This window comes from Oreochromis aureus, linkage group 12 (genome assembly GCF_013358895.1).
Source record: "Oreochromis aureus strain Israel breed Guangdong linkage group 12, ZZ_aureus, whole genome shotgun sequence".
Classification (NCBI taxonomy): Eukaryota; Metazoa; Chordata; class Actinopteri; order Cichliformes; family Cichlidae; genus Oreochromis; species Oreochromis aureus.
Genome location: NC_052953.1, coordinates 21,179,317 through 21,207,315, shown reverse-complemented (window position 1 = coordinate 21,207,315; position 27,999 = coordinate 21,179,317). Strand labels below are relative to the sequence as shown.

At 41.6% G+C, this 27,999-nt stretch overlaps 2 protein-coding genes across 4 annotated transcripts; one reads left to right on the top strand and one right to left on the bottom strand.

Moving 5' to 3' along the window:
• Positions 1–9: 9 nt before the first annotated feature.
• Positions 10–10,723, top strand: thbs4a (thrombospondin 4a). Of its 2 annotated transcripts, XM_039620677.1 has the most exons (24): positions 10–54; positions 842–979; positions 1,756–1,953; positions 2,057–2,304; positions 3,666–3,768; positions 3,863–3,954; positions 4,719–4,770; positions 4,858–5,057; positions 5,132–5,269; positions 5,359–5,439; positions 5,517–5,669; positions 5,797–5,901; positions 5,997–6,104; positions 6,563–6,722; positions 7,652–7,770; positions 7,853–7,905; positions 7,989–8,073; positions 8,175–8,271; positions 8,361–8,539; positions 8,620–8,668; positions 8,753–8,949; positions 9,097–9,269; positions 9,356–9,495; positions 9,590–10,723. In XM_039620677.1, exons 2-24 carry the CDS (start codon positions 898–900, stop codon positions 9,643–9,645), a joined length of 2,868 nt encoding a protein of 955 aa, XP_039476611.1. In that variant the 5' UTR covers positions 10–54; positions 842–897; the 3' UTR covers positions 9,646–10,723. The 2 variants fall into 2 exon arrangements, with proteins under 2 accessions (XP_039476611.1, XP_031611369.1); XM_031755509.2 differs by lacking the exon at positions 10–54 and having other exon boundaries at positions 680–979.
• Positions 10,020–27,955, bottom strand: serinc5 (serine incorporator 5). 2 transcript variants are annotated; one of them, XM_031755510.2, is made up of 12 exons: positions 27,787–27,955; positions 19,515–19,682; positions 16,840–17,018; positions 16,532–16,614; positions 16,162–16,255; positions 14,976–15,187; positions 14,678–14,770; positions 13,614–13,740; positions 13,083–13,152; positions 12,872–12,908; positions 12,334–12,478; positions 10,020–11,808 (listed from the first exon to the last, which is right to left on the bottom strand). In XM_031755510.2, exons 1-12 carry the CDS (start codon positions 27,811–27,813, stop codon positions 11,664–11,666), a joined length of 1,380 nt encoding a protein of 459 aa, XP_031611370.1. In that variant the 5' UTR covers positions 27,814–27,955; the 3' UTR covers positions 10,020–11,663. The 2 variants fall into 2 exon arrangements, with proteins under 2 accessions (XP_031611370.1, XP_039476612.1); XM_039620678.1 differs by lacking the exon at positions 27,787–27,955 and adding an exon at positions 27,364–27,516.
• Between the last annotated feature and the right edge of the window lie 44 nt (positions 27,956–27,999).

Genomic DNA, 27,999 nt, shown 5'->3' with positions numbered 1-27,999 from the left:
TAAATGTCTCTCACTGGCTCGAACCAGCAGCTGAGATGTTGAAATGTACTTGAGGTTAGTTAAAGGAGAAAGCATTAAGACGAGCACCAGACATCTATCATCAAATGTTTCCAGGACTGAAAACTGCCCTGAGCCTCGCCCTCTCTGCTCCTTCTTTCCTGCATTCTCCTTCTTAAAAGAAGCTTCGCAGAGGTACAAAGAACCCGTTACATTAAATCAATTTAAAATTAAAAACATCTGCTGTAGATTTATGCAGTTCAGTTGGCTTATTGACGATGAGCCAGGGCATCAGATCCTTGTTTATGGCACACATTCATGATGTTTGTGAAAAAAATAACAACAGCCAGCTGGAATCAAAATGTTCCTCCCTTGAGGATTACAGGCATCTGGTTGGAGAGTTGGCTGTCTCTATACAGTGTGATTTAGAGCACTTTTCAGCTACTTTATTACAAATCCCCCAATGTAGCATGACTCTAAATAAAAAATGGGTCATAAATACATGAATCCCGCACACGTTTAGCTCGTACAGTATGTGGAGAGAAAAAGTCTCACAGTCATTTTCAGAATAAAACAACTTTCCAATTCCCTTTTTTAGTTTAAGTTTTACATTTCTTGTTTATAAATTATTTAATCATAGTTGGTCTAGCAAGGGGACACTCCCCCACCCAGACTATTAAAATGGTCTCTTCACTGTGCCACTTTCATAACAGTAGCGGACACTCCCCTTTGCTTTAAAGGCTGTGGCTGTGGACACAAGACTATCTCACCTCTGCTGAAATTTTGGTTCAAGATCTGGAGTTTTTATTTTCAGCCTGTGTGAGATCAGCTTATTGATCTGCAGGAGGACAGTTCAGAAACAGGACTTCTTTTGAGGTGTGCCCCCCCTTTGAAGCGCTGATGATTGGTATGTGCGTCAGAGCGGCAGCTCTGTCCCTGCTGCTGCAGCATCTGGTGCTCAGTGTCACAGCTCAAGGTGTTGGTAAGTGCTGGCGGCATCTTGCTATGCATGCCCTTCTGCAAAGCATGACATATTTTGTTTCTGTGTTCTTCATATGTTAAACTTAATCTTTTCTGCTGACATATTCCTCAAAAGCTTTTGTTTGAAAGTGAGTTGCACAAAAAAAGGGAGGGAGGGGGTAGCTTTGGTGATGGTAATTGCTGGAAATTAGGTTGGCTTTTTTGTGGCTTGTAGAGTTTTATGTCCAGGATCCAGTAACAGTCTGACCTAAATAAGGTGGTAGAAGGACACTAACCGTCATCTGAGAACTGCATTTGCAAATCTTTGATTTTCCTGGAATCTACATGCAGATCTTTCCGTGCAATTTCTTGTCACTGTGTATTATTCCTGAAATTCCACTAATGGCAGTGTGAATGTGTGTGAGTGGGTGTTTGTGTGCGTGAGTGTGAGGCAGCGGGTTTGTTCCAATGGAAAAAGTTTACTGCTGGACCTTTCTGCAGCTCCCGTCTACCACTCCATAAAACACACAGCAGGGTGCTGACATGAATGCACACATGTGCACACGCGCAAACACACAAATACACAGGTACACTGTGACACATAATAAAACACCACAGTGCACTGACTCAGCAGCAGCAAAACCAAGTGTGCTGGGAGTCACAGCTAATAAGACAAAATACTGAAAATACTTAGATGAACTGGTCATTTGCTTTGTTTTAAAAATATGTCTTTTCTCTTAAGATTTCTTCTCACAATTGTGGTATAGTGCTAATCCAGTGTTCTCCTTCCTGTGTTAGTCTATGACCTGCTGGTGTCACCAGACTGTCTGCCAGACTTGCTCCAAGGAAGCTTGAAGAACAAAGGAAGAGATGAGGCTTTCCTGCTCTCATCCTTTAGGCTCCACAGCAAGGGACCCACCTCTCTCTTCAGTGTCATCAACCCCACAGACAACACTAAATACCTTGACCTCACCATGCAAGCCAAACTGAGCAAAGGTGAACACTGACACATACTGAGGAGCCTGTGGCAAATGCAGGCCACTCTATTCTTTGTTTTAGCTTTTTTATGGCTTTCATTCAAGCGTCTCTATATCTGCAGTGACTGTTCGTTACCAGAAGACGGATGGCAGATTTGGTACAACCAGTTTCAATCATGCATCCCTGGCAGATGGACAAGAGCACCACGTGATGCTTCATGCCAGCGGTCTACAGCGTGGCCCTGGTCGCGTTCACATCTATGTAGACTGCAGGCTGGCTCACACTTTGGATGGTGTGCCAGCCGCGTTTGGGTCACTTCCACAAGGTCCCAACAAGGTGGCACTCAGGACGCTGCAGTCAAGAGGACAGGTGAATGAGAAGTTTGTGGCTGAGAGAAAATGTACTGACGATATGGTGCTTGGAAACAAAAACAGTGACGTTTCAAGATCTGATTTTGAGTATATTATTTTGAATAAGAAACAACCCCATGTTTCTCTTCAGCCCGGCTGACAAAGAGTCAGAGCTCTGTTGAACCGAATATTTGGTTGTACTGTAACTGTAACCAGTAATGACTTCACAAATTTCTTTAAAAATAACATTTTAATAATTAGAGAAAAAATTACTCAACCATCTCACAGATGTATCATTATATACAGCTGCTTTCAATACTATTGATATTTATTTAGAGTCTTTCCCCCGATTGATCTTTTTGGGTTAATGCCAGTAATTACTTCCTCCAAATCATCAACGTGTCCTTTAGACTCCGTTCCTACAAGAGTGCTCAAAGAAGTCCTACCATTAATTAATGCTTCGATCTTAAATACGATCAGCCTATCTCTATTAATCAGCTCTGTACCACAGGGCATCAAGCTGGCAGTAATTAAACCGTTACTTAAAAAATCATCACTTCACTCAGTTATCTTAGCTAATTATAGGCCAATCTCAAACCTTCCTTTTATCTCAAAAAATCTTAAAAGAGTAGCTGTAAAACATTTAACAGATCATCTGCAGAGGAATGGTTTATTTGAAGAGTTTCAGTCAGGTTTCGATAACAGGTTTCAGAAGATCATTTGTTTCAGAGGTTACAAATGATCTTCTTATGGCCTCTGACAGTGGACTCATCTCTGTGCTTGTCCTGCTAAACCTCAGTTCAATACTGTTGAGCATAATATTTTATTACAGAGAATAGAGAATGTCATAGATACTCACTGCAGTGGTTTGAATCATATCTATCTAATAGATATTAGATATATAATTTTTTCTTCACACACAAAGGTTAATTATGGAGTTCCACAGGGTTCTGTGTTAGGAACAATTTTGTTTACATCATACATGCTTCCCTAGGCAGTATCATTACAAGACATAGTATACATTTTAACTGCTATGTAGACGACACCCAGCTCTATCTGTCAAAGAAGCCAGAAAACACACACACACAAGTTAGTTTAACTGCTGGAATGTCTTAAAAACATAAAGACCCGGGTGACCACTAATTTTCAGTTTTTAAATTCAGATAAAACTGAGGTTATGTTCTCTATTTCTAAGAAAGAAATATGATACGACTAGTTATTATAATTAATTAGAATATTATAATTAGAATATAAAGTGCCTTGAGGCAACTGTTGTTGTGATTTGGCACTATACAAATGAAATTAAATGGAATTTAATATTCCAATTAAACATTCTCACTCTGCTCCTGTAGTTTATTCTGTTGTTGTTTATTCTATAAGGGTGAAGTGACAGACTTGAAGCTAGTGATAGAGGACACCATAGACAATGTGGCCACTCTGCAGGACTGTACCATGGATCAAGCCGAATCTCTGCAGCTGCTGGGTGAGTTACAGCACGCTGCCTCACATCACTGGGCATTTCTCTTCTTGCAGATGTGATTTTGACCGTCTAATTATGATTTGCAAAATCTGCACAGCTCTGCAAGGTGGCAGGATGATGCAAGATCAGGCCACCATAACAGAGCTGAAGAGCATGTTGTCTGAGATGAAGGAGCTGCTCAACCAGCAGGTAACCTCTTCTGCATGCCGGTCTTGTGTCTCTCTCTCATGGATAGCTACTTGGATGGAATCAGGGGCTAAATACAGAAAAAAATAAAATAAAATGAAAGGGCATTTTTTAACACAGAGCTTCAATAAGCAGATCTATAATGATGATGTTGTTTATCGCTTTTATGGATGTTTTTCTGAATGCACTTTGATGCTGAGATAAAATGAAATGCTTGGGGGATGCTGGTAGAGAAAAGACTTCCTAGGTTGTTTGGTAGAATATGCTGCATTTAAAAGATGGGGGCATATTCACAACAGGATTGGTTTTGCATTGTAACATCAGCTTTTTGCTGTGAAATGTGAGAATCCAGACTGTGAAAACCTGCTGCTTTTGTCTGAAGGTGTCTTGTTTCAAGGATTTATGTAACCCTTTACATCAGACAGCTGAGTAAAAGCAAAAATCACACATTCAACGTAGCAGCAGATATAAGTGCATGTTTTCAGATTATCATCTAAAGCAAGGGATTTATTAGGTGATAAGACATCAAACTGAGAGCCAGAGGCAATAACAGACTATTATCACATATACAGAGAGAACTGCTTATGTAAGGAAACACTTATCTTGGCGGAAACACATTTAAAACCTTATCAAGCCTCAGTTGCATTTTTACAAGTTATTGAAAGGTAAAAATCTGGTTTGCCTCCTTTGATAAGCTGTAAAGTGATGACACTAATACCCAAGCACACAGTTTATTAAGTTTTACACTCTGTGTCTTTGTGCCTAAGATTAAGGAGACACATCATCTGAGGAATATCATCACAGAGTGTCTGAGCTGTGGTAAGCAATACAGAAACAATGTACTCATTTACTGTATTTAATCAATAAAGGGGCCTTTTAACCTTTATCTTTGCCTGTGTGCTCCAGACAGAATTAATGGTGATCCAAACAAACATCCTATTCCAACGCCTCAGAACTTTGTCATGCCTGACCCCCCGGCTCCGTGCCCACTTGGGACCTGTTTCAGACAGGACATGTGTGTCCGTTCCCCATCGGGGTCTTTCCAGTGTTCCCCCTGTCCTGATGGATTTACAGGAGATGGAGTGTATTGTGATGATGTAGATGAGGTATGAATTGAGTATAACTGAGTCCAAGTAGCACTAGCTAGGATTCGACCATCTTGTTTTTCTTTGTGTTTCAGTGCCAGTTTAATCCATGCTTTCCTGGTGTTCGGTGCGTAAACACTGCTCCTGGCTTCCGCTGTGAGAAATGCCCCCGAGGATACACTGGACCAGAGTTAAATGGAGTGGGAGTTTCATATGCTAAGACTCACAAACAGGTAAAACAAAATAATACACTACATAAGAGTAATTCTGCTTGATTCACTGTTTACAAAAACTTTTATTTTGTGTACACACTTTCTGTCAGGTGTGTGAAGACATAGATGAGTGTCTGGGCCCGCCTGAGAATGGAGGTTGCACTGCCAACTCACACTGCTACAACACAGCTGTAAGACCACAGGAGCTGCATGGTGCATGCTTTCAGTGTATTGTTTTTACACATTTCTGACTCTGAACTCTGCACAGGGTTCCTTCCGCTGTGGAGAGTGTAAAGCTGGCTTCACAGGTGACCAGAATACAGGCTGCCATGGTACCAGACTTTGCCCCAACGGTCAGCCAAACCCCTGTGACATCAATGCCGAGTGTGTTGTGGAAAGAGACGGCAGCATTAGCTGTATGGTAGGACTTTGTGAACAGAAACATAAATATGAATATGAATAAGTTTATTGTTGTGCCACTCTAAATAGTGTATTGAAAATGTCATCACCACCCACCCTGACCCCCTTTTTGTGTGTGTGTATGTCAGTGTGGGGTTGGTTGGGCTGGCAATGGCTATGTGTGTGGAAAGGACACAGATATTGATGCATACCCTGATAGTAAGCTGCGGTGCAGAGACAACAACTGTATCCAGGTACTACTTTCAACATATCCCACCTTCTCTCACATTCAGTTCATCCCAGTGTTAAAAAAAATTGTGCTGCTTGTGTTTTCCTATTCGGTTTCCAGGATAACTGTGTGTTTGTGCCAAACTCTGGCCAAGAGGATGCAGACAGGGACGGGCTGGGTGACGCCTGTGATGATGATGCAGACAGCGATGGCATTATTAACATAGACGTGGGTGACTTCAGCCTCTGCATGTCTGGCATGCAGTGAACTTTGACTCTGTCTAAAATTAATTTTTTTAAAGCATGACAGATATATTAGCCGATATATTCTATTGACCATGAAATGAAAATTTAAACAGTAAAAAAGTGATGGGAGAAACATACTTCAACCAGGAGTGTTGATGTTACATAAGTTATCTACCAGGACTACAAACAACTAGCTAATCCAAGCACAGTCAGTCAGAGCATAAACAAGTAATCAACAACACGATTATTTTTAAACTGCATTGTCAGTTTAAGATAATAATGCCAAAATATTAAAATAATAATTTTGGTAAGGACTCAATAACTGTCTGAAAGAAAGGAAAAAATATCAGTCAACATATCGGGTTATCAGATTCTGTATAGGTGTTGATATCGGTCTTAAAAATCCAATATTTGTCAGCTCTGTTCATTTTTCTAACCCAGGATAACTGCTGGCTGGTTCCTAATGTGGACCAGAGGAACAGCGATAAGGACGTCCATGGCGACGCCTGTGACAACTGCAGAACAGTCGAAAATCCTTCACAGAGAGATACAGACAGAGACGGTCTGGGGGATGAATGCGACGATGACATGGATGGAGACGGTGCGTGCATGTCTGTTATTATCTACTTAACACACAATAATTGTTGTACTCACTTAATTTTGTTTTCCTTTGCATCACCGCGTGTCATTGAAATCACTCCTGCAAATAGGTTGAGTGGTCATCATAATAAAAAGTCTAAAAGACTGACTATTAGTGACTTTATTGCATAAATTAACCATGACTAATGTGAAAACAAACAAAAATAAAAAAGTAATTGAACTTTTTTAAAGGTTATCAGGTTACACAGCCTGTCTGGATCAGCGTGTCCAGACAGCCGTCACAGTTCTTTTTGGAGGATGCAGACAGAGACATTTTTGTTGCTTTAACTGGACTGACCTGTGCTTTATCTTTCCAAAACATCCTCCTGGTCTGTTTCTAATCCACATCCTCTACCAGTTAGGTCACTTTCTGAAAAGCAACTTTTGTGTAATTTAAAAAAAACAAACAAAAAAAAACAGTGTTGAATGTAAAAATGTTCCAGCTAGAATTGTAAGCCTGTTTTCAAAAACCTTTCTCACATACCTCATTTGATTGGCCTTTCAGGTGACCTTTCATTTGCTCCACTGGAAACAGTTTTATTAGCACTGTGTTCCCACATGTAGGCATTTACGCATGTTGCATGTTTAGACTCTGTTTGGTGGACGCTTTTTGCTCAGTTTGGCGGCGCTCCGAGCCTCTTGATCGTTTGGTTTGGTCTTTAACTCCAAGGCTGGATTGCTAAGTGCTTGGTCATGTCTGTCTCCTCACTAAAAGCATTTTTCCACAGTAGGCCTCCGCCAGGCATTGAAGGCCGCTGGAAACTATTTCACCTTCGTCTTAAACAAACACTGCCATCTGTTGATGTGTTTGACTGTGCTGCAGTCTGCATTCTGTCAATGTTCTTTTGTTTTGTTGTGTTTTACACATATCCTGATACTCTCTGTCCTCAGGCTTGAAAAATATTCTCGACAACTGCCCGCGAGTCCCCAACCCAGACCAGAGAGACAGAGACAGTGATGGGGTGGGAGACGCCTGTGACAGTTGTCCTGATATGGCCAACCCCAACCAGGTAACAGACCACACAAGGGCATGAAACAGATTCATCAGCTGTGACACGTCTGACCACCAGTGTTTGTTTTGTCTACCCTCAGTCTGACTCAGATGATGACCTTGTAGGAGATACCTGTGATGATAATATAGACAGGTAAAGCCCACATCATGATCTGTGGCGTAAAAGTCTACAAACATGTGTCAGACTTTTGATTTTCCCTACCTCGTCTTTGTCAGTGACGGTGACGGCCACCAGAACACAAAGGATAATTGTCCCACAGTCATCAACTCCAATCAGCTGGACACAGACAAAGATGGAATGGTGTTTATCTTTTCTTTCAGTTTAATTCATTCAATCCAGCAGCAGTTCATCCTATATAGTCTTCAATTATCCACCAATTTTTTGTGGGGTTTTTTTGTTAGGGAGATGAATGTGACAATGATGACGATAACGACGGCATACTGGACGAAAACGACAACTGCAGACTAGTTGCCAATCCAGACCAAAGGGACTCTGATAGTTAGTATCTTTTGCTGTGTTGTGCTTGGATGTGCAGGATTGAGCGCAGCGCGAGTTACTGTTTTCTAAGCGGCGTCGCTGTATTTCAGATAACAAAGTCGGAGACGCGTGCGAAGGAGACTTTGACAAAGACAGCGTCATCGACAGAATTGATCACTGCCCAGAGAACGCTGAGATCACCCTGACCGACTTCAGAGCCTATCAAACCGTGGTGCTGGACCCAGAGGGCGAGTCTCAGATCGACCCCAACTGGGTAGTTCTCAATCAGGTAAAAATGATAACATCACCTCAGTTTCAGAGACCTCGATAACAGTTTTTCTTCAGCTTCACACTAATTTTTTCCGACAGGGCATGGAGATAGTGCAGACCATGAACTCTGACCCTGGGCTTGCTGTAGGTAAGTATACTGTCACACACTCATCCATAATTCACTTACTTAAACCTAATAAGCGCTGATCTGCGTTTCGTGTCCAATTTGCAGGCTACACAGCTTTCAGTGGCGTTGACTTTGAGGGAACTTTCCACGTGAACACAGTGACAGATGACGACTACGCCGGCTTCATTTTTGGCTACCAGGACTCCTCTTCCTTCTACGTAGTGATGTGGAAACAGACAGAACAAACCTACTGGCAGGCCGCGCCCTTCAGAGCCGTTGCTGAGCCAGGAATACAGCTCAAGGTGTTGGGGATTAACACTTTCCACCATAAAGACAGCATTTAACGACCTCCCCTGTACCTTTTAAAAGAGTATATATCAGTAAAGATTTGGTTTGATGAACTTATGTCTGATTTTATGTCTGATCTTATTTCTTTTTTTAATCTCCAGGTGGTGAAATCAAAGACAGGTCCCGGTGAATATCTGAGGAACTCCCTTTGGCACACGGGAAACACAGCTGACCAGGTGCGTCTACTGTGGAAGGATCCCAGGAACGTCGGCTGGAAAGACAAGGTTTCCTACCGCTGGTTCCTCCAGCACAGGCCGCAGGTTGGATACATCAGGTACAAACACATACATCTCGTCACGAACACGTCCACGCTCGCTCTGTGTGAACTGACTCAGTAGTTTCGCTTTGTGTTGGAACTAGGGCTCGTTTCTTTGAGGGTTCAAATCTGGTGGCGGACACTGGTGTGATCATTGACACTAGTATGAGAGGCGGGCGCCTGGGCGTGTTCTGCTTCTCTCAGGAAAACATCATCTGGTCCAATTTGAAGTACCGGTGCAACGGTAAGCATCTGCAAGCATCCGAAGACAGTCGAGTCATCCATGTGAGATGTAGATATGCTCATTTGATTTTTCTCTTTTTTTGCTTTTTCCACAGACACTATTCCTGGTGACTACCAGGATGTGCCCAGAGCACAGAATGAAGGGCAGTAAGACACCGGAGAAACAACTTAAGCCCTGCTGTAAACATAGATTAAAGGGGCAGAGCGGCGGTGCTCTGAGCAGAGGACTAAAGTCCGATTAATGTCCAAGGGAACATCATGGGCAGTTTTGGGGATTGCACTTTGAAGTTTTAGGAAAGCAAAACATTGGGCATTATATACTTAAATGCAATGTAACTGAAACAGCGCATTCACTTTGCAGTTTTTGTTTATATCTCTGAAATATCGCCTTCAGTTATCCAGTTTATGAATGCATTGTACATCTTAAGTACAATAAAATACTGAGCATTTTGCAAAATTCAAAGCATGTTCCCATTATTACCCATTTAAATGAAAATTACAGTTAATAAATAAAGACACCCTGTGTTGTATCAGTGGATGTTTTATTGAAAGAGTGCGAGCAATGCAAACTCCATGGCATCTACTTTGATTTATTTCAAGCATACAAGATGTTTCTGTGGTAGTATACAGCCTTCACAGTGGGTCTTTTGATTCATTTTTTTAATATATCAAAGTTGCTCAGCACCATAAAATGTCTACATTCATACCAATATTTAAAAGGCAGGGAAAAAAAAGTTATATAAAGCAAAAAAATTCAAACAAAAAGCTTCCACACATCTTGGATGGTTTTCCAAAATGTACATATAAATTATAAAAAAATGAAAAAAAAAAAAAACACATGTTAGGAATCCAATTAGACAAAAGAAAAGCAAGAACTGAAGGAATTAGATACAAAAAAGGGTTTGCTTGTGTAATATATCTTGTATTTTTTATACAATACAAAAAAAAACAGTTACATAATTAACACAGGAGACCCTCTGAAACAGGTATAAATGTAAATTCGGCAGTAAACTCAACATCCAGTGTTGAATAACTTGCTGATAAAAGCGGTCCTGCTACTTTATTCTGACCACAAAGATAAACGGACGCATGTAACAAAGACGAGGCAGAAAGCACTTATAACTGTACAGAAAACAGCTGGTTTAAGTGTCTATGTATGCATGCAAATATATAATGCTTTTAGCTAGATGTTTCTCTGTAACAGATTAGTAAAGAAATGAGTAAACTGAGTATTTTCTGGTTTTCTGACATCTACCTTTGGCAAATGTTTCTCATCTGTGTCACTGCTGCTCTTTGAGAGAGGTGGCGCTCCGCTAACGTCACTCTTGCGTTAGTCAGGTTGATTTTTTTTAAAGCGAGCTGCCGTGTACAACAGCGACGATACTGGAACCCTTTCAATGACATGAAATTTTCCTAAGAAAAGATCTGGCTCAAAGGGAGCACTGACATATTAAAACCTTAAACATTTTTGCTTTTAATCTAAGTGGAAACTTCACAACACAGAGTGTCTAATATTAAAAAGAGCTGTTGCATAGAAAACCTCTACAAAAGGGCACATTATAACAAAGCGTCAACATATACAGCTTAAACACAAGCCTGAGAGATGAGTTCTTCAGAGTCAGGGACAAATCTAATTCAGTTCACACTGTATTCCTTTTTTGATTCCTTTAAGACACATTTAAATAAATACAATATCTTCTGTAACATCTTAAACTTGAAATAAATATGTCCCACAACCGCGATACAACTTTGTGATCCAACTGTACAGAACTAAAATGCCTGGGTGAGGGTGAAAGCAAGAGAGACACATAAAGAAACACACTTTCAGGTCTGAAGTCATCTTTAGGGGTTGAATGATTCCCAATGTAACTCAAATCCCATGATTCTTCATCTACTTTCAAACCTGTAAGCCACAGAAAACTTTGTGTGTCAGTGGTACTAAAAGAAATAATAATAATACAAAAAATCACCATCAGGGTATTAACAGCTTAACATTGTAAAACAAAGTAAACACTACCATATAAAACAAAAGGCAACAGATAATCCTCCATTTCAAACACTGAGAGTAGTGTAGGGTTGTGTTTCAAGGTAAGGGAGGTCTGTGGAAGTCTCTCGGCCAAGAGTGTAAGCTTTCCCCCGGCCACATCCAGACCACAAGTGATATTACAACTAGGCCTCAAAGCGCTTTGGGCAGACGATGGGGGCGATGAGGGTCCACATGTAGAGGATGAGACACACCCAACAGGAGGCCATCTTGATCCAGAACACTGACCAGCTCCCGTCCAAAAGCTTCTCAATCTTGTGGTCGTCGTAGCTGCAAAAGAGACACGCGGTAAGAGAACTGAGCAAACACGCACACTCTGATTTCTCTCTTCAAGACAGAGCTGATGAGGTGCATTAAAGGCAGTGTAAAAACAAAAACCTGAGGATTCAGTGCACTAAAATAAAAAGACACAAAACACAAACAATTCACAAAGAGAGCACTAAAGCTTTGATGACGGCCACGAGACCAAAACGGGCAGAATAAACAGATGAATATACTAAGTGCATCCTCTTCAGAGATTAATAAAGAGGACAACTTTGCAAGTCTAAAAAAAACCCTCAAAAAGCCGATGCTGCTGAATCAAATAAAGATATGCAGCAGAAAAAGGAAACCAAACAGACACACAACAGACCTAAGAAATGTTTCCATCCAAAGTGAAGCTTTGATTTCAATATTTTTCAGAGGTCTGCTGTCAAAGTGACAGAAACATCTACAGACAAACTACAGTTCAGTAATTATGTTGCTAAATGTATGAAGATCTCTGTATTGAGGTTAGTATGTATGGGAATCACTTACTGAAACCAGTTGGTGACGGTCATCATGACATACAGGGAGCCAAGGAAGAAGACAAAGTGAAAGAAGGCGTAGCTGTAGATGGTTCCCTCTCTCTCGTCATACACCACATTCTGCCCTGAACCCGTCTTCTCCTCATCGTATTCTTCTGAAAAGCAAACATAAAGCCGTGCAGTTGAATTAGGGACACTATTAATGTATAAAAATGTCAGTTAAAAGCAAGGTGGTACTCTTCTAGTGGCTGTTTTACAACACTGCAACTTTATTTCCAGCAGGTGGCAGTGTTAGCCTGCCCACAATCCCACTTACCCCCGATCTTGTTTTACAGTGTAATACTAACCTAGTAACAGTGACATCATCTATGCTTGCTGACCAATGTTTTCTCACCGTACTCAGTCTGGCTGAGGAATAGCAATACCCCGTGTGTGTGCAAACACCATGGCTGAGTCTATATGTGTACAGACAGGCCAAAGGGAGGCTGCTGCGAGGCAAAGAAAGAACGATGTTGGAGAAGGAGGAGGGATTATTTGACTTTCCTCACCTGTGTCATCTCCAAAGCAGAAACAGCAGCGAGCTCTCTGTAAGGTAAAGGAAACATTCAGGTTACCACTGAGCTGGGATTAAATATATGAGAGATGTGTATCCTGGGCTTAATTTGTTCCATTCACTAAGGGCGTCTAATGCCTGGTAGGTATGTATTTAACCAGTCTGCACATTTAATTAACCCACACACGGTGAGGCTGTGCATTTACCTCTGTCTCCGGCTCAGTGTTCCTACACACTCTGAGCGCTGCTGAGCTTCGTCGAGTGGTGGACGTCAGGCTAAAGGTAGAGTGGAGAAAGAGAAAGAAAAGAGAGAGATGAAAGGAAGCAAGACTGTAATTCCGTCACTCTGCATTTTCCCCACCAGTAATTTGCAGTTTGAGATTGCTGCAGAGTCCAATTTCCTTCTATTCGGGGAATGGCCACAAGAGACAGGATGCCTCCGCTTGATGGAAAACATATGTGAACAAAAGCAAAGAGTCATAGTTCTTGTCTCGCTCAGCCACAGCCAATCATGCGCTGCCTCTTCAGAGTCACAGCCAATCCAAACTAGCCTGTCTGTGTCACCACAGCTTACCATGAAGTACATTTTATTCCACATCACCTGTAGCAGAAGTGCTTTTAACAGGTTTGGATTGTAATATCTCTATACGATCAAATCAATAAAATATGTATTAAAGGGAAAATGTGCATCTGTGCACGTTAGCAAAAAAGAGAAGCATGAGTTGTGTGTGTCTTACCAAGAGTAAAGGACACAGCCAAACAGGATGACGGTTCCCAGTCCAGTCACAATCTTTTTGTCGCTTTCTGTCCCAGAGTTGAAGGGGAACACACATACGGTAGTGTTCACACCATCGATTACCACCACTAGACAGACAGAAATATGCAGACAGAGACAGATGATTGAGGAGTTGGAAGAAATAGGGGGAGTACAACTGTTGGATGGATTTCTTTGGAACAGGAGTATTATAGGGAGTAAGGATATTGTGAAAGATGCAGCCTATGCTTGTGCTTGTGCATACATGTGTGCGTGTTCTGGCACCATGTTACCAGCAATGAAAGGGAAAAAAAGAAGGAAAAATGGAAAGTTGGTCCAAAAACAACAGCCTTTCTAACAGTATGTAGGCTAACTGTTATGAGTAGGAGGCATGTCCTGATGTTTAACATTTATAAGAACTTTTCTGCACATATTTATCTCAGTGTAGATTATCCATTATATATTAAATTGCAAATTCACAAACATCTATATACAGTTTAATTTGTGGTCACATAATCACTACTCCCTCTGAAACTCTCAGCTAAACTTTGAGTTAAGCCTTTATCGCTTTTCCTGATGCATTTTTTTCATTTATGAACATCATGTCATGCTCCAAAAATTAAGATCTGTAAAACAGTCACTACAAAAACTAAAAAAAAATTGCACTGCCATTGCATAGTTCACTGAAAGAAAAAAAGGTGGTGGGCTTTGTGAACAACGTTGCTCTTGCTGGGCTGCACAGTTTCCATTTCACAGCATGTGCATATGTGCTTGTGGGAATCTCTTTTCCTGTTCATGGTTAATTGCTGCCATACTTAAGGGAAAAAACCTCAAATTCTGCTGTAAACAAAGTTAAATGACTGTGCATTAGCTCTCCATGGAAGGATGGGTGAGTGTATTGAACATTTAAGGTGTTCATAAGAGCTTTGCAAATGCTAACTTTGTCCAAGCCTAACCTGTGACTTAACATAAAAAATCAGTTTTTAAGCTGACACCCAATAATGGCAGTGATCACCAATGTGAAGATGCATTATTGTGCATACTCACTTTCTTTTGGCTTGCTGGAAAAGGCTGAGAAGGTGAGGTACATGACATAGACAGTGATGACTCCTGGCTGCAAAAGTCCTGAGTTGGGCTGCACTGCAGAGACACAAATGTGGGAATTTTCATATAATAATAATAATACTATAAGAACTTATTATTATTAAGTGTATTGTGTTACAAACATCTTGCCACATGAAATTTCTAGGCTATACAATTATTAGCCCCACCTGAAATGCAAATATGTGTATTTTAATTTAACTGAGTCAAATTAGATGCTGTGTCTGGTAGAACAGGGTCTTACGTTTCTGTATGAACGGGGAGATGGCCAGCAGGGAGACGACGAGGCAGAGGCTGCCGTTGATGCCCAGAAAAATCTTATTGAGAAGACAAGCCTCGGGGTGAGTGTAGAAAATACCCATGAAGATCACGGCTCCGACTCCAACGCTGAACAGAACCAGAGTCACGAAGGCCAGTGCTGCGTACCACAGGCGGTTATACTTCACTCCTGAATACCTGCAAACAGAAAGAGTGAAAAGCAAAGGGAAAAAAAAATCACATGCTTTTCCAGGTCACTTTTGACTCAATTTTAGTTCTACCTGTGTGGGTCAGTGTTGGTTTTAGGGACTCATGAAACTGTCTGTGGATACTTTTTAAATGGGTCAGTGGTGACAAAGTGTAAGTGGGGAAGAGTAAAACAACATAAAAGGCCCTTAACATACACTCATGGCCCAGTATGCAGAGCTTTTGTGATCTGAGTGTTAAGTGTTGTTGAATGATTACTAATAATTATAAATAACACCGTGTGTGAGCCGAGGTTATTGTAGCTAACCAAAACTGAACTAAAAACAACAACTGGACTCTTGAAAAAAGTGAACTGAAGCCATTTTGGGAACATGGAAAAAATAAAATAAAACAAAAATATAGAGGAAGTTTAAGAATTGTGTTAATTTAGACAAAATTGCATATAAACTGTTTTTGCAGTCTCAATAGATCTGTATTTCAAAATTCACTATAAACACTTATTACAAGGGACTTTTTGGACAAAAGTGACCCAGATCACACTGTGCGGGTATGAAATATGAACAGAATGGTGTAGGTTAAGTTGAGAAAAACAAAAAGGCACATAAAATAATTCAACTAAAAGGGAAAAAGTGAATATAGCTTTGTGCCTTCTCACTGATTTTTCTTGATCTAAAAATCTGAGTTTTCCTGATTATAGTGCACACACCAATACATATTGAGAGGTTGCGCTGGTTTTTAGAAACAAATCTGCTGCATTTTGTGTGGAGGAAGTGGGAACTCCTAAACCATATACATCCTGTGAATCTAACACAGCACTGGCCTGCTGCGAGGCCTGCCCTCCACCCACCAAATCACACTTTCTGCATTTCTTAAAAGTCAAACAAAAAGCATTACAGTGGTCTTATTTCACACAGTGAACCAGGGACTGAAGAGGAAGGTGATGAGAGAAGAAATGTTGGTCTCACCAGTTTGCGTTCCATCTGTGTGCAAACTCCACCAACAGCATGAGCTGGATCAGTAGGAAAAAGAACCCGCCAATGGCTCCTATGTATCGCCAAACTTTGGCAATGAGCAGAGAAAGAGACAGAGACAATTGTTTAACTGATGACAGCCAGGCAAGCTGTACCAGTATTGAAATTGTGCTCCATAAATAGATAAAGTTACAGTGACATTTGTGAAAGTTTATTCAGGTCAGATGACACAGGAAGTTGTTTGTTACTTTACCTACATTTACACAGCTCTATGTTATGTTACCCAATACACCACTTTAGTTATTTAAGCTTTAAAAGAAAACTTTACAGTATTGAAGCCTCAAGGTGAGCACTCAGCTCTTACCTTCCAGGAATGTTGACTCATTGGGGAGGAAGAAGCCTCCAGCGCAACACGCCACCAGCGCGATAAACTTCAGTAACCAGAATCTGAATCAAGCCGGTGATAATGTTATAAAAAAGGGAAAAAATGCAGATAAAATAACACCGTAAAAACAATGATTACTGACAACTGAGACGCAGCAGAATATTTAATGGAATAAATCCAAAAATAACAAATTTAACAAATCTCGCGTTGCCTTCCTTCGTGACTCTTGTTCAATATTATGAATGCAGCTGCTTTTTTTGATAGATGATTAAACAAATTCTTCTTACCCGTTATGTACGGCTGCCCGGCAGCCCGTGCTGTTGTTGACCCGTATAGTGAACATACAGAAGAACAAGAAGAAGCAGGCCATGCCAAAGCACACCTTGTACACAGCAGCGTATCCAACCAGAGTTTTGCAGTTTTCTCCTGCATTCACCGTCTGGCAAAACTCAGTGTAGAAGGGGATCTAATTGGGGGGAAAAAAACAACCCCAAACCCCCAAAATACTCAAATTAGATCATCATGTCATGTCAGTGAAAAGCAACCCACCTCTGCTCATGTTTGTCTAGTATGAGGCCTCGGTGAAAGGGCCCAATAGTGTCCATCTATTCTGAGCGTCACGCCCCTAAAGGAGCAGAAAGAGAGAACAGGCAGCAACAACAACCCCTCTTTCTCTCTGTGGAGCCCTCTTTCATCCTTCACTCTCTACAGCCTGTTAAAGGGGCCTTACAACTAACTGTCAGTGTACACAAACAAAGGACATGGATGAATAAATTAACCGCCTTTTGTCAGCGAGTCAGAGGAAATAGGAAGAGGGGAGAGGACAGACAGACACGTGCAAGAAAAACGTGGAGATTCCTCTTAAAATAAACTGCGAAAGACTTTTCAGAACTACAGTGAGCTGCGTAATACAAAACTGGAGTTAAGGTAGCAAAGATAGGGACCTTGGTGTGACATTCAACAGAAGACTGCGCGTCTGTGGCAGAGAGCCAACAGAAGGGACACACTTTGAATTCGATAACCGCAGAATGGAGTCTCGATACGTCGTTCCCCTTCACCGGAACGAGCTGTGGGCCGAGTACAAAACGTGCTTTTCAAGCAAACACTGCTTTTTGAGAGCGTTTCAAATCCTTACTTGGGGATAATAAATTGGTTAACTCGGTTTTACTAATTACTGGCAGAATCCTTGAAAGTTGGACACACGGGTGAGATGCCAGCGGATTGAGCTGTCATCACCTCATTGTGTTAGCAAAGTCCAGAGCCAGATCACAACGTAAGGCAAAAAGCCCATTTTTGGAGCTTTTGTCTCAGGTTAAGGACCATATTAGCATGTCCATGGTGTTGTGATTAAGGAGGGAAAGGGGCCGGCTGTTTCGGACTGCTGTAAATCTCCTGAGAAAAGACCAGCGCTCTCATACGCACAATGACTGCTCTCTTAGCTGGGACTTCCCACTGTGCTCGGTGTGTGACTGACAGTGTGTTTATGGGTGTGTGTGTGAGTCAGTAGGTTTTGTGTGGGGCTATCAGAGGCCATTTTGTGCCTTGGATGAGTCTTTTACAGGGTCTCCATTCACATAGAGACACACAGTAGGGAGTAGTTTTATTACTGCACTGTAGACACTGGCAGAAAGGAAGAAAAACTGCAGAAGAAGGAGACTGGTGGAAAAAAAGAAGATCACCTACAAATATCACTTTGACTCAAGCAAGCCTGGCCAGTGCCATGGTAACACAGTCAGCTCAAGACATCTTTCCCAGAGATAGAAACATCATTATTTCCTGTTTATCCTCAGGTCAATATAAAATGTGAGTCAGTGAGGGAGCAGTGTATCAGTGAACCAGGACATCACCTCTGAGACCTTGTTCCAGACTATATCTACACTCTGTGTTGACAGTCTGACTCTCCCAGATGACAAGGATAACTATATTGTAGCAGACAACAGCCGCTATCGTGGCATTCCAGTTTAATGGGATTTTTTTTTAGAAACAGTCACTGGAGGTCATCTTTCATTTCGTTCATTCAGAGAAGAAAGAAAAGGTTCACGAAAGAGTTTATCGTCTCCACTTCAAAGGCTTGATAGGCTCTTAAAACAAACAAAACCTACCAGGCAGGACTCGTGTCCTCAGAGCTGTGGCCTTGCTGCTGTATAGATACAAATATCTGTTAAAATAGCGAGATTTCTGTTTTGCCCATAGCAATGCTGTAAATATTTAATTTTTCCTGTTAGCATCAGCGGTGTTAGCATAGAGGCTGCTGGCCTTGTTGTTTAGAGCAGACGCTGAACAAAATTGTTCAACCACATGACAAAATCTGGTTCAAAATGTTTTTGTTCTTGTTACACTTTCCACACAGTTCAGTTTCATTTTCACGAGGTGAAAAGGTGTGAAGCGAAGCCGGAGAAGAGTGTACAGACTAAAGAGTGAGGCAAAACTGTGTAAAAGGTCACAGTATTGAGGTTTTTATTCTTTTGTTTACCAGAGGCTGCGAGCTGACATTTCAAAAAGCGAGGGACAGAATTAAGACTTCAAAGACAGGAAAAAACCATCACAGAGACAAAAAAATGTAGAAATAACACACACGGGACACAGCCATCAGGAGGACATTTAACAATATCTTAAAGAAGACTCCACACCTATCGAGAAACACACTGGCCCTCTATGATGCAGTTTGTACAGCATATATGGGGGAAATGGTGAACGGGGACCAATTCACCATGTTCAACTGTTTCTATCTACTGAAGACCCAGGAGTCATAATCTATAATGTAGTTTACATTACTGTAATTAAAAAAAAACTTACTTCAATTATTATTTCTTTTTTAGATATGCCATCCACTGAGCATGTCCTATTTAAAACCTTTATTGATATATAATGTAATTACATTTTGGGGGGGGGGTTGTTGGCAAAACAAAGAGTGTGCATGCATGCATGCATTTTGAGAGAATGATGTGATATATGTACTCACGTTCTCTTTCAATGCCTGCTCCACAGTGGGGGACATCATAACGGCACAGAGGACGGTGACCAACAGGAAGTACAAGGCATACATGATTCGGGTCCCTGTGGATTGTTTGATCTTCGGGCAGCAGTTACAGCAGCACGAGCAGGCCGCTGAGCCGCAGCAGCAGGCCAGCTGCATGCAGAGAACAAGGCAGAAAAGGTGGAAGAGAGAGGGGGACAACAACAACAACTTTATTATCACTCTTCAGAACTTTAAGCAGCTTCTCATAGAGACATTATGTGTTTTGTGGCAGAGCTGGGAAAACCAGGCGTCAGTGCAGTTATCTCTCTCAGCAGTTTCACTGGATAAAAGTAAACTGGTAAAAAAATATTCCCTGAAATTGGCTTATGTCTCCACCACCCTGAGCATGCCCAATCTTGTCAGGCCTACTTGGATAGGAGACTTCCCAGGAACACCTGCATGCTAAAAGTATTCTTGGGCAAGAACCCAGAGTTGCTTCCGATCAATTTATTGGACTGTGTAAATATTACATAGAAAACAGTGCTTGTGTGTTGTATAAAACTCTCAAGAGTACTCAGTTTGAGCACAAAATTACTATACAGGAACCAGTCCACTGAGCTACATTCTAATCTGGGGAACAGTGGACGAAAAGACATGCATGCCATGATATCTGTTTAAAATGTTTGATAGTTATATGTCATATTTAATCCCATCACTTCAACTGATATAAAGTCAAATATCGTATTATGAACATTTTAACACTCCACCCTTAGACTCTATTCAGTTAAGGCAAACTGTATGAGAAAGAAAAAAATGTTATCAGAATAACAGAACCAGGTCAGACTGACATGCAACATGCACATAGCAGAGATAACAAAATAATCTAAAACTAAAATACTCAGCTTAAATCCTCTTAGTCAATAAACTGTACAAGGAACATCAAAGGAGGTTTCCTGAGTTGTCTTCATGAGATGCAATGCAAATCTTTTACTTTTAGTTACAGTATCAGCAGTTTCAAATCTATCTGGTCTGTGGGAAACCAAACAGTTTTGTTTGCTATTGCAGATGAGTTTCAGTGGTGTTGTGCAACCCTATTAGGGCAAACTTCACTATATTAAAAAGCTTTCCATGCTTTCCACTCAGCACTTAACTGAGTTTATGTTTTCTACTGAACAGTGAATAACATTAAAAAAAAAAGGATCCCCATTCATGCTTCAGTCAGAGCCCTCTCTTTCCTTCACAGAAGAAACTTTTGAGGATTACAAGACAGTGAAGGCAGTTGTCTGAACACACACACACACACACACAGAGGCCTACTCTGTTTCTTCTGATAGGCAGTCATATAGGAGGAGGACAGTTACATAAAGGCGGGCCTTGTGTCCTTTAGGAAAGAAGAGGCTCTATAATTATACAGCGCTGGGTCTTTCTGTAGCCACCCCACCCTGCTTTTGTAAGCTTCCTACCCCTCACCAAGCAGAATAAACTTCTATGGTAAGAAGCAAAACTTTGTTGTGGGGAGCAGTCAGGTGTGGTGGCACCAAAGTTGTCACCATGCCTGACTGCTTCCCACAACACAGTTTTAGTTAGGGGTGGAGGGCTTGTACGCACCATTTCCATTTCTAAATTAATCCACTCTCCTCCTTTGGGACAGAGCGAAATCTTTCTTGAGCTATGAAATTAGCTCCTGTAATTATGGCATTAGGTGAAAGGCAGTAAATTATAAGCAAATGGCAGACTTGGCAGTAATGACGGTGCCATTTCTGTGGACTGGAACATCCAATGAAGGTTGCACACTGTCTAATGACATTATCTTATAGGCCAGACTTGACAGTGCCCACATATTAAATTTTTTGCCTTAAAATTAAAAGACTAAAGTATTTTTTATGTATTTGTCTTTCTGCATCTGCATTTTTAAGGGCTGTGTCTTCCTGTGTAAGACCGGAAACGAGGGTTTATCTGATCCTGTGTTGGTTAATATGTTTTCGTTTCCCTACAGACATGCTAATGCATCTTAGTGAGATCATGTCACTTTGCATTTTAGTCAAAGTAGCGGCCTTATCTTACTTCTATGAGTTTGTGTCCTACGTAAGTGTATAATATAGCTAGGGTGTACTGAGGTTACAAAGCAGCTCTGCAACACTGTCTGGTCTACAAGTAGCACCGTTTTAGTTTTACTGCCTCCTGCAGGAGATATCTCCATATAAAGTACATAATGCTCTCTACAGCATACATTTAAACATTGAATTGTTTGACTCTTTTGTCGGTGGTCAAAACGTACAAAAAAATCCCCCAAAGCAAACAAACAATCACATGCCAGCTTCAGTTCTGCAAAAAGCAACCATAAAGCAGAAGCTTTATGGGTATTTTTAGCCTGTATTATACAGGACTAAGTCTAAGGCATACTAAACCTAATTTAGAAGGAATGAATGAATGATTAATTAATGCAAGTTCATGCTAGAGCTGTGTAATGAACTTGAGACATTTCAGGGTACAGACAGTTTTATGTCAGTACAGCACATGTGTCCATGTGGCCATGTGACATCACTCTTGCAACGTGTTGCAGATGTAACAGGGCAATGGTGGCAGGAGCGAGCCAAACGTAGCCTCAGGTGCGGTTACACTTTTTAAAACAAGACAGAGACAATGCTATCTGCAACATCTGTCGTGGAACACATCTAATCTGAGGAAACACCTGGTTAAAAAAAATATATCTAAAAACTGAAGTGCATATTGTGTTTGATAGAATGAAAGCCAAACAGCGGAAGACCTGGAGCTAAGTTTAGCACGTCTGTCGACAGTGTAAAATTAGTTTAACCTGTGAATGATGATGAAACTTTTAGTAAGACATAGACAGCATCATCAACATCCTCTTCAAGTATTTAGCTTGTTGGAAAAGTTGTTCCCAGAGAATCTGTCCTTTTTTCACTATGCTGGATAACATTTTAAGTAAGTAACAAAATGTTTCAACTGAGGAGTATGGGCTTACTTTGTAAGAGGAAGATTTTTTTAATTGATCATTTCAAAATGAATAAAACACTGAAAAAAGATACAGTTGATTGCTGAATCAAAGGTACCAGTACTGATATTGGCAGAAACGTGAAACGGCAAACAACAACAAGACAAAAGCAAAAGTGTCCTAAAACCGGTTGTACCACATAGAAGACATACAATTCTTCATCGACAGCAAGCACTCCCTGCAAGTGGATCACAAATGTGCTACTTCTGCTGAACCATAAATTCTGCTTCAGGTGTGAAGATGTGTGTGACTTCATGATGGGGTGATATGGTACTATGAGGTCTTTAAGATAAGATGGGCCCTGATTAATCAACACCTTGTACCTGAGGAGAAGGACTTTAAATTCAATTCTGGATTTAACTGGGAGCACTGAAGAGAAGCCAGTATAGGAGAAATACCAACCGTGTTGGTTTATTCAAGCATGAGAATAAGGATCAAGCCTATAAACTTGGCAAATACTTCAAGCTAAAGGGAACACAGTTTATTCCCAGTTACAGTCCAGCGGTGTACATCTGTACACAGTTTACCAATGCTTGAGTATTGGCAAACTGTATCAAGACGTCTGAAACACTGGCACAAAGGTCAAATGTGCTTATTTCTGCTTTCATGCATACACGGGCTTGCAGCCTTGAATCTAACCATGTGCCTCCCCGCCTCAACACACAGCTTAAGAGAATAAACGGCTTCCTCTTTCTCTGCTGCGCCCACGTTTTTCTCAATGGGTGATTAATTAGCCACAACAGACTGAAAGTAAGCAAGAAAAAAACCAGAACAATTTAGGTTGTGAGGGTGTTTAGATTTAATTAGTTAGGGGGTGTTTCACCAGCGGACTGCACGCAGCACGGGGGCCCAACGGTAAACTCTGCAGAGCTGACAGAGGGAGGGGGGTGTCATGAGAAGGGGCAACGTCTCGAGGAATTCCACCACACACAGAGACAAAAGGGTATCCATGGAAACCAGCGTTGACCCTACCCACTCGATGAAGCACCCACCACCTCCTCCACTGCCCCACCAGCATATCGACAGGTGGTTGGCGGATCAGCAGTTTGCAGCCCTACTTAAATATCAACAGCAGTCCCCCATCTGTCCCATAGAGCGGCATACCATGACACATTAAAGATGACACATGGCTACTAGCAAAGCGCTAGTCTGGTCTAGAGTTAAATTAAGCCTAGACTCTCACAACCCACACACACACACAAAAAACTCACCACACTGTGATTTTGGGACTTTCACTTGTCGTTTTTTCTTGTCACCAGAAACTGTGTTTCACTATTTTAATCCTATTCCTTTCATCCTCCCCAACATGTTACTGGAAGATTTAGTGACGTCATTTCTTTTCTTCTTCTTATTTTGTCCTCTTCGCCCTTTCTCTGTACTCTTTAGTTGTCCTTAACTATTTGTCACTGACCCCTCAGTGCTTCAGCTTTTCAAGAGGTGGTGGCAAAGACGATGTTGCCTTTCTTTTACACAAAGACATACCGACTCACAATCCATCAAGACGGGGTGGATGGGACACAGCAGTGAGAATACACCTAGAAAACGATCACATTTAAAATAAGGAAGCTGAATAAGTCTGAATAATATTAGCTTCCTCAACAGGGAGTTTGGCCTAAAGATGGACGCTTGCGTAACAAACGCGACAGTCTTGCGTTCCACCCAAAGACGATATCTGCGACGGCTGTAAGCTTTTTGATTTCATGAGGATTACATTCCTTTCACCCCTCTTTTATGCTCCACTGCCTTTCATCCTTAAAGCATCCACGATGAAAAGGATTGGAGCATCTCGCAAACAGGAAATGGAAAGGGTGGCCTAAATCAAACCCACTGGGGTAAACCCCAGCGCACAAAGCCACGCTTACGCAACACAAAGAGAAATGGGTCACACACTATACCACTGTAAGGACCACAAAGGACAATGAGGATTTCAGATACAGACCCAGTTGACACCAGTCCTGACAGTGACTAAACAAGTACAAGTCCATCTGGCAGACTCTGGATTTTTAAAAGAATTTTATTTTATTAATAAATTTTATTTATTTGGTGTCTGTGTTTTGCTGTACTGATTTCAGATTGTGACTTTACGTTTGTCAGCAGTCGTGTCATGATGCACACCCAACAGCAAATTGGAAAAAACATACGCACACAGACAGGAATGACTCATGAAAAAGGCAGGCAAAAACATCCTGACTGGAACAATCTGGGGAGACAACGTCCCCAATTAAAACCTCATGTTGATTCGCTCATTCGTCACATCTTATGCACTATTTATTCCATGCCCTATTTTAGTTTGGTACACAAATCCTTACGGACTACGCTGTAGCTGGCTGCTTTAGAAATCTTTGGGACTCTTTGCTGGTTAAAGCTTAATGATAGCGGCCACTGTTCAAACCACATTGAATCATGAGAATCCACTAGCTCTGACACACCCTGTTATCTCAAATTACAATGCTTTGTGTTGCAGGCGGGTCACAGGAAACCAGCAAACATAATAAAATTTAGGGCAACAGAAGACAATGCAGGATCTTTCTCACATATGTCCAGTTGGCGCAAGCTTCCAGACCAAGATCTACTCCCCTTTCGCTCATACTGTTGACTGACAGCTCCACTATTGTCTATATAGCTAGGCAGCTGTATACACACAGCAAAAATGTATCACTGCTCTGTTTCCTGTACACAAAGGGAGGTCTTTGCTCTCTCTCTCTTGGCAAATATAGCCCCCTAGCTACAACCAACACAGAGAAACTTTAGTCCGGTGGAGAGAAAAGAAAAGAAAGTAACGAAAGAGAAAAGAAAAACTGTGGTACAGCGAGGAGCAAAAACGAAACAAATTCTAGCAGATGAAGGTGTTTGTCACGAAATAAGCAAAGGAAACAAACTGAACAAGAACAGGGAGATGGTCAAGATACAAGGCGGTATCACTTTTTTTTTTTTTTGTTCACACAGGAGGCCGTTTCACTTCTCAGAATCAGTTGGGAGTTTCAAAACACAGCCAGCTAAAAAAATAAATAAATGCTAAATCACAGAGACACAGGCATATGTGATAAGGGGGAGGTTGAGAAAGAGACATTATCACTGGTTTGTGGCAATTCAGTGGGAGACAAAAGGGATGAAGGGCTGCCAGACATGTCCCGGTTTGGGAAAACAAGTCGCTGCTGACCACAGCAAAATTCCTGAGGGGAAGTTGAAAACAGCAGACATCTCTGATGTGTACACAGTTAGAGAGTAATTCTGATCATATGACAGAGTCAGAAATGTATTTTGGATAGGAGTGCTCCAGATGTTTGCAGGCAGAATTCACTAAGGCTGGTTTTACAAGTCGAGTTTAAAAGGTAATCACCTACCCCCGCTGCTGCTTTACAGCTACTGTGTCATGACCCCATTTACTGATGGGTCAGCTCTGTTTGAATGAGCGGTGCTGGCTCTTTACACACCACTTCCTCTGATTTTTCACCACTCCAACGAGGGCCTGAAGACTTCTTTATCAGCATGTTTGCAGAAAGTGACACTCCATCCTCTTGACTCTTGTACCCTGATAAGGGTGCCTGCTCCATGGCTGTGATGCGTAAAAACACCCACATGATTTCAGTCCTCTCCCCACACTTTCAGCCAACACTTTGCAGCGCTCTGGACTCCACTCAACGCTGAGCTAAAGCCTTCAACCTGCCCTTGCCCCCATCGCAACATGGCATACATCCCTGATCCCACTGAGAAATTACAAGTGAGCTGCTCCCACGTCGTGCTTCCTGCTGCCTTCAGATCTCTCCCAAACAACAGCCGCCCTTGTCTAATTTCAACCTTCAAGCCAGGGAGGAAATTAACAGACCACACACCAGTTTGTGCCACTCTGAACCTCAAGTGTGGCAAATATATTCACACGCACGAAGTTAATTGCAAGCATACACTTTAATAGAGATGGCAAGTAAACGGGGTGTCTGTGACAGGGATTAGCACACCACCAGCACAGCAAGACAAAACTGATCTTATTCTTTGCCCTTCATTTCCTCTTTAATCCCACTCTGTGAAAAGAGCAGGAAATAGAAGTGACCTCCCTCAGTTTAGGGATGTGCATATGTAATTAAATTCCTAGCCAGATCAGCCCAGCAGTGGTGACCCACTGGTCAGAGCCCAATCTGTAAGCTGTAGAAAACACGCTCAGCATGAAAGGAAACCTCTCTGACTCTGAACCACCACCCTTTTAAAGTATTTCTGCAGCTTCACGGCACTAGGACCGCTCATAAAAGTGATGCAAGCAAACAAATCAAACATCCACAAATTATCTAAAGCAGCAAAAGCAAGCAGATGTGTTATAACCAATCAATAGTCCAAACAGTCAAGCTACTGTTGTTACAGGGTACAAAAAACCAAACTAAACTAAAACAAGAACATATGTGGCTTTAGGGGATTTGTTTGCTTTAAAATAACAATCCTTTAAACGGGAAAAGTAATCAAAAATTTGTTGGCTTTCAATCCACAAAGTCTGCAACCCAAAAGTAACTGTTTATTCCATACGGAGAAATACTGCATTTCTGACGTATAACTATAAAAATAAAAGATACAAATCAAATCTCCCTTAAAAAGCAACAAAACACATTTAAAACGGAGCCGAAACAGAAAAGAAACCAAGACAAAGACAGATTTATTGTTTTTGTTGGGTATATAGCTATGTTTACTTTTCAGCACCACCTATATACGTAAATAACTATAAATAACAAGTTAGACCGAGCCACAGCTGGCTAGCCTCTTCTTTAGCTCCTCCATCTGTTTCAGTGTTTTAGGAGCTGGGGAGTAAGATGTGCTTAAAAAAGAAGTGTAACTGTCCTCCACAGCACTCACTTAATCACAGCCATGGCTCGTTGTTGGTTGTACCCGTCAACACATTTCTGTATTAACGGCCACATTTCCCGTAGTTTTGCCTCGCTTCGCTTTGTCCTCCAACGCCTTTACAGTGAAGTTATCCAGTCAGCTCAATGAGGAGGAGGAGGAGGAGGAAGAATGTGGGCTATAATTAATTATTTCGCGCTGTTATTACATTAAAAGGCAGCTCGATAAGGCTGACGGGAATCACCGAGGCTTGGGACAGAGGCTGGCTGGCTTTAGCCGACGGAAAACGGCGAGAGACGAGGACAAAAAACAGTAAACAATACGGAAAGGGTCAACGTTGAGCACGTCTCATTGTTACAGCGTTTCAAACCGCTAAAGAGCAACAAACACACACACTCTCACAACAGTAAGTCAGGGTCGGCTATTGTTCCTCACCTGCGCGACACAACACGGAGTACACATGACGAGGGGACAGAATAAATACAATCCGTTTCAGAGTGAGGACAGCTCGGGGATTTCTCAGCCGCTTTCCTTCTTCTTCCACACAAAATCAGCGACACACGGGGAACCAAAGCGCTTCTGCTCCCCCCCCCCCCTCTTTTTTCCTCCTCTTCTGATCTCTCCTCCCACTGACTGACTGACTGCACA

Bases quoted from the DNA above. Each gene is read 5' to 3' on its own strand.
- serinc5 (XM_031755510.2), bottom strand. From the start codon at position 27,813: ATGTGTACTCCGTGTTGTGTCGCGCAG. The intron at 16,615-16,839 runs GTAAGAAGAATT...GGCTTGATTCAG, and splicing joins CGGGCAGCCGTACATAACGG to ATTCTGGTTACTGAAGTTTA. The intron at 15,188-16,161 runs GTGAGACCAACA...TTCTGTTTGCAG, and splicing joins CACAGATGGAACGCAAACTG to GTATTCAGGAGTGAAGTATA.
- thbs4a (XM_039620677.1), top strand. From the start codon at position 898: ATGATTGGTATGTGCGTCAGAGCGGCAGCTCTGTCCCTGCTGCTGCAG. The intron at 1,954-2,056 runs GTGAACACTGAC...CTATATCTGCAG, and splicing joins GCAAGCCAAACTGAGCAAAG to TGACTGTTCGTTACCAGAAG. The intron at 9,270-9,355 runs GTACAAACACAT...TGTTGGAACTAG, and splicing joins CCGCAGGTTGGATACATCAG to GGCTCGTTTCTTTGAGGGTT.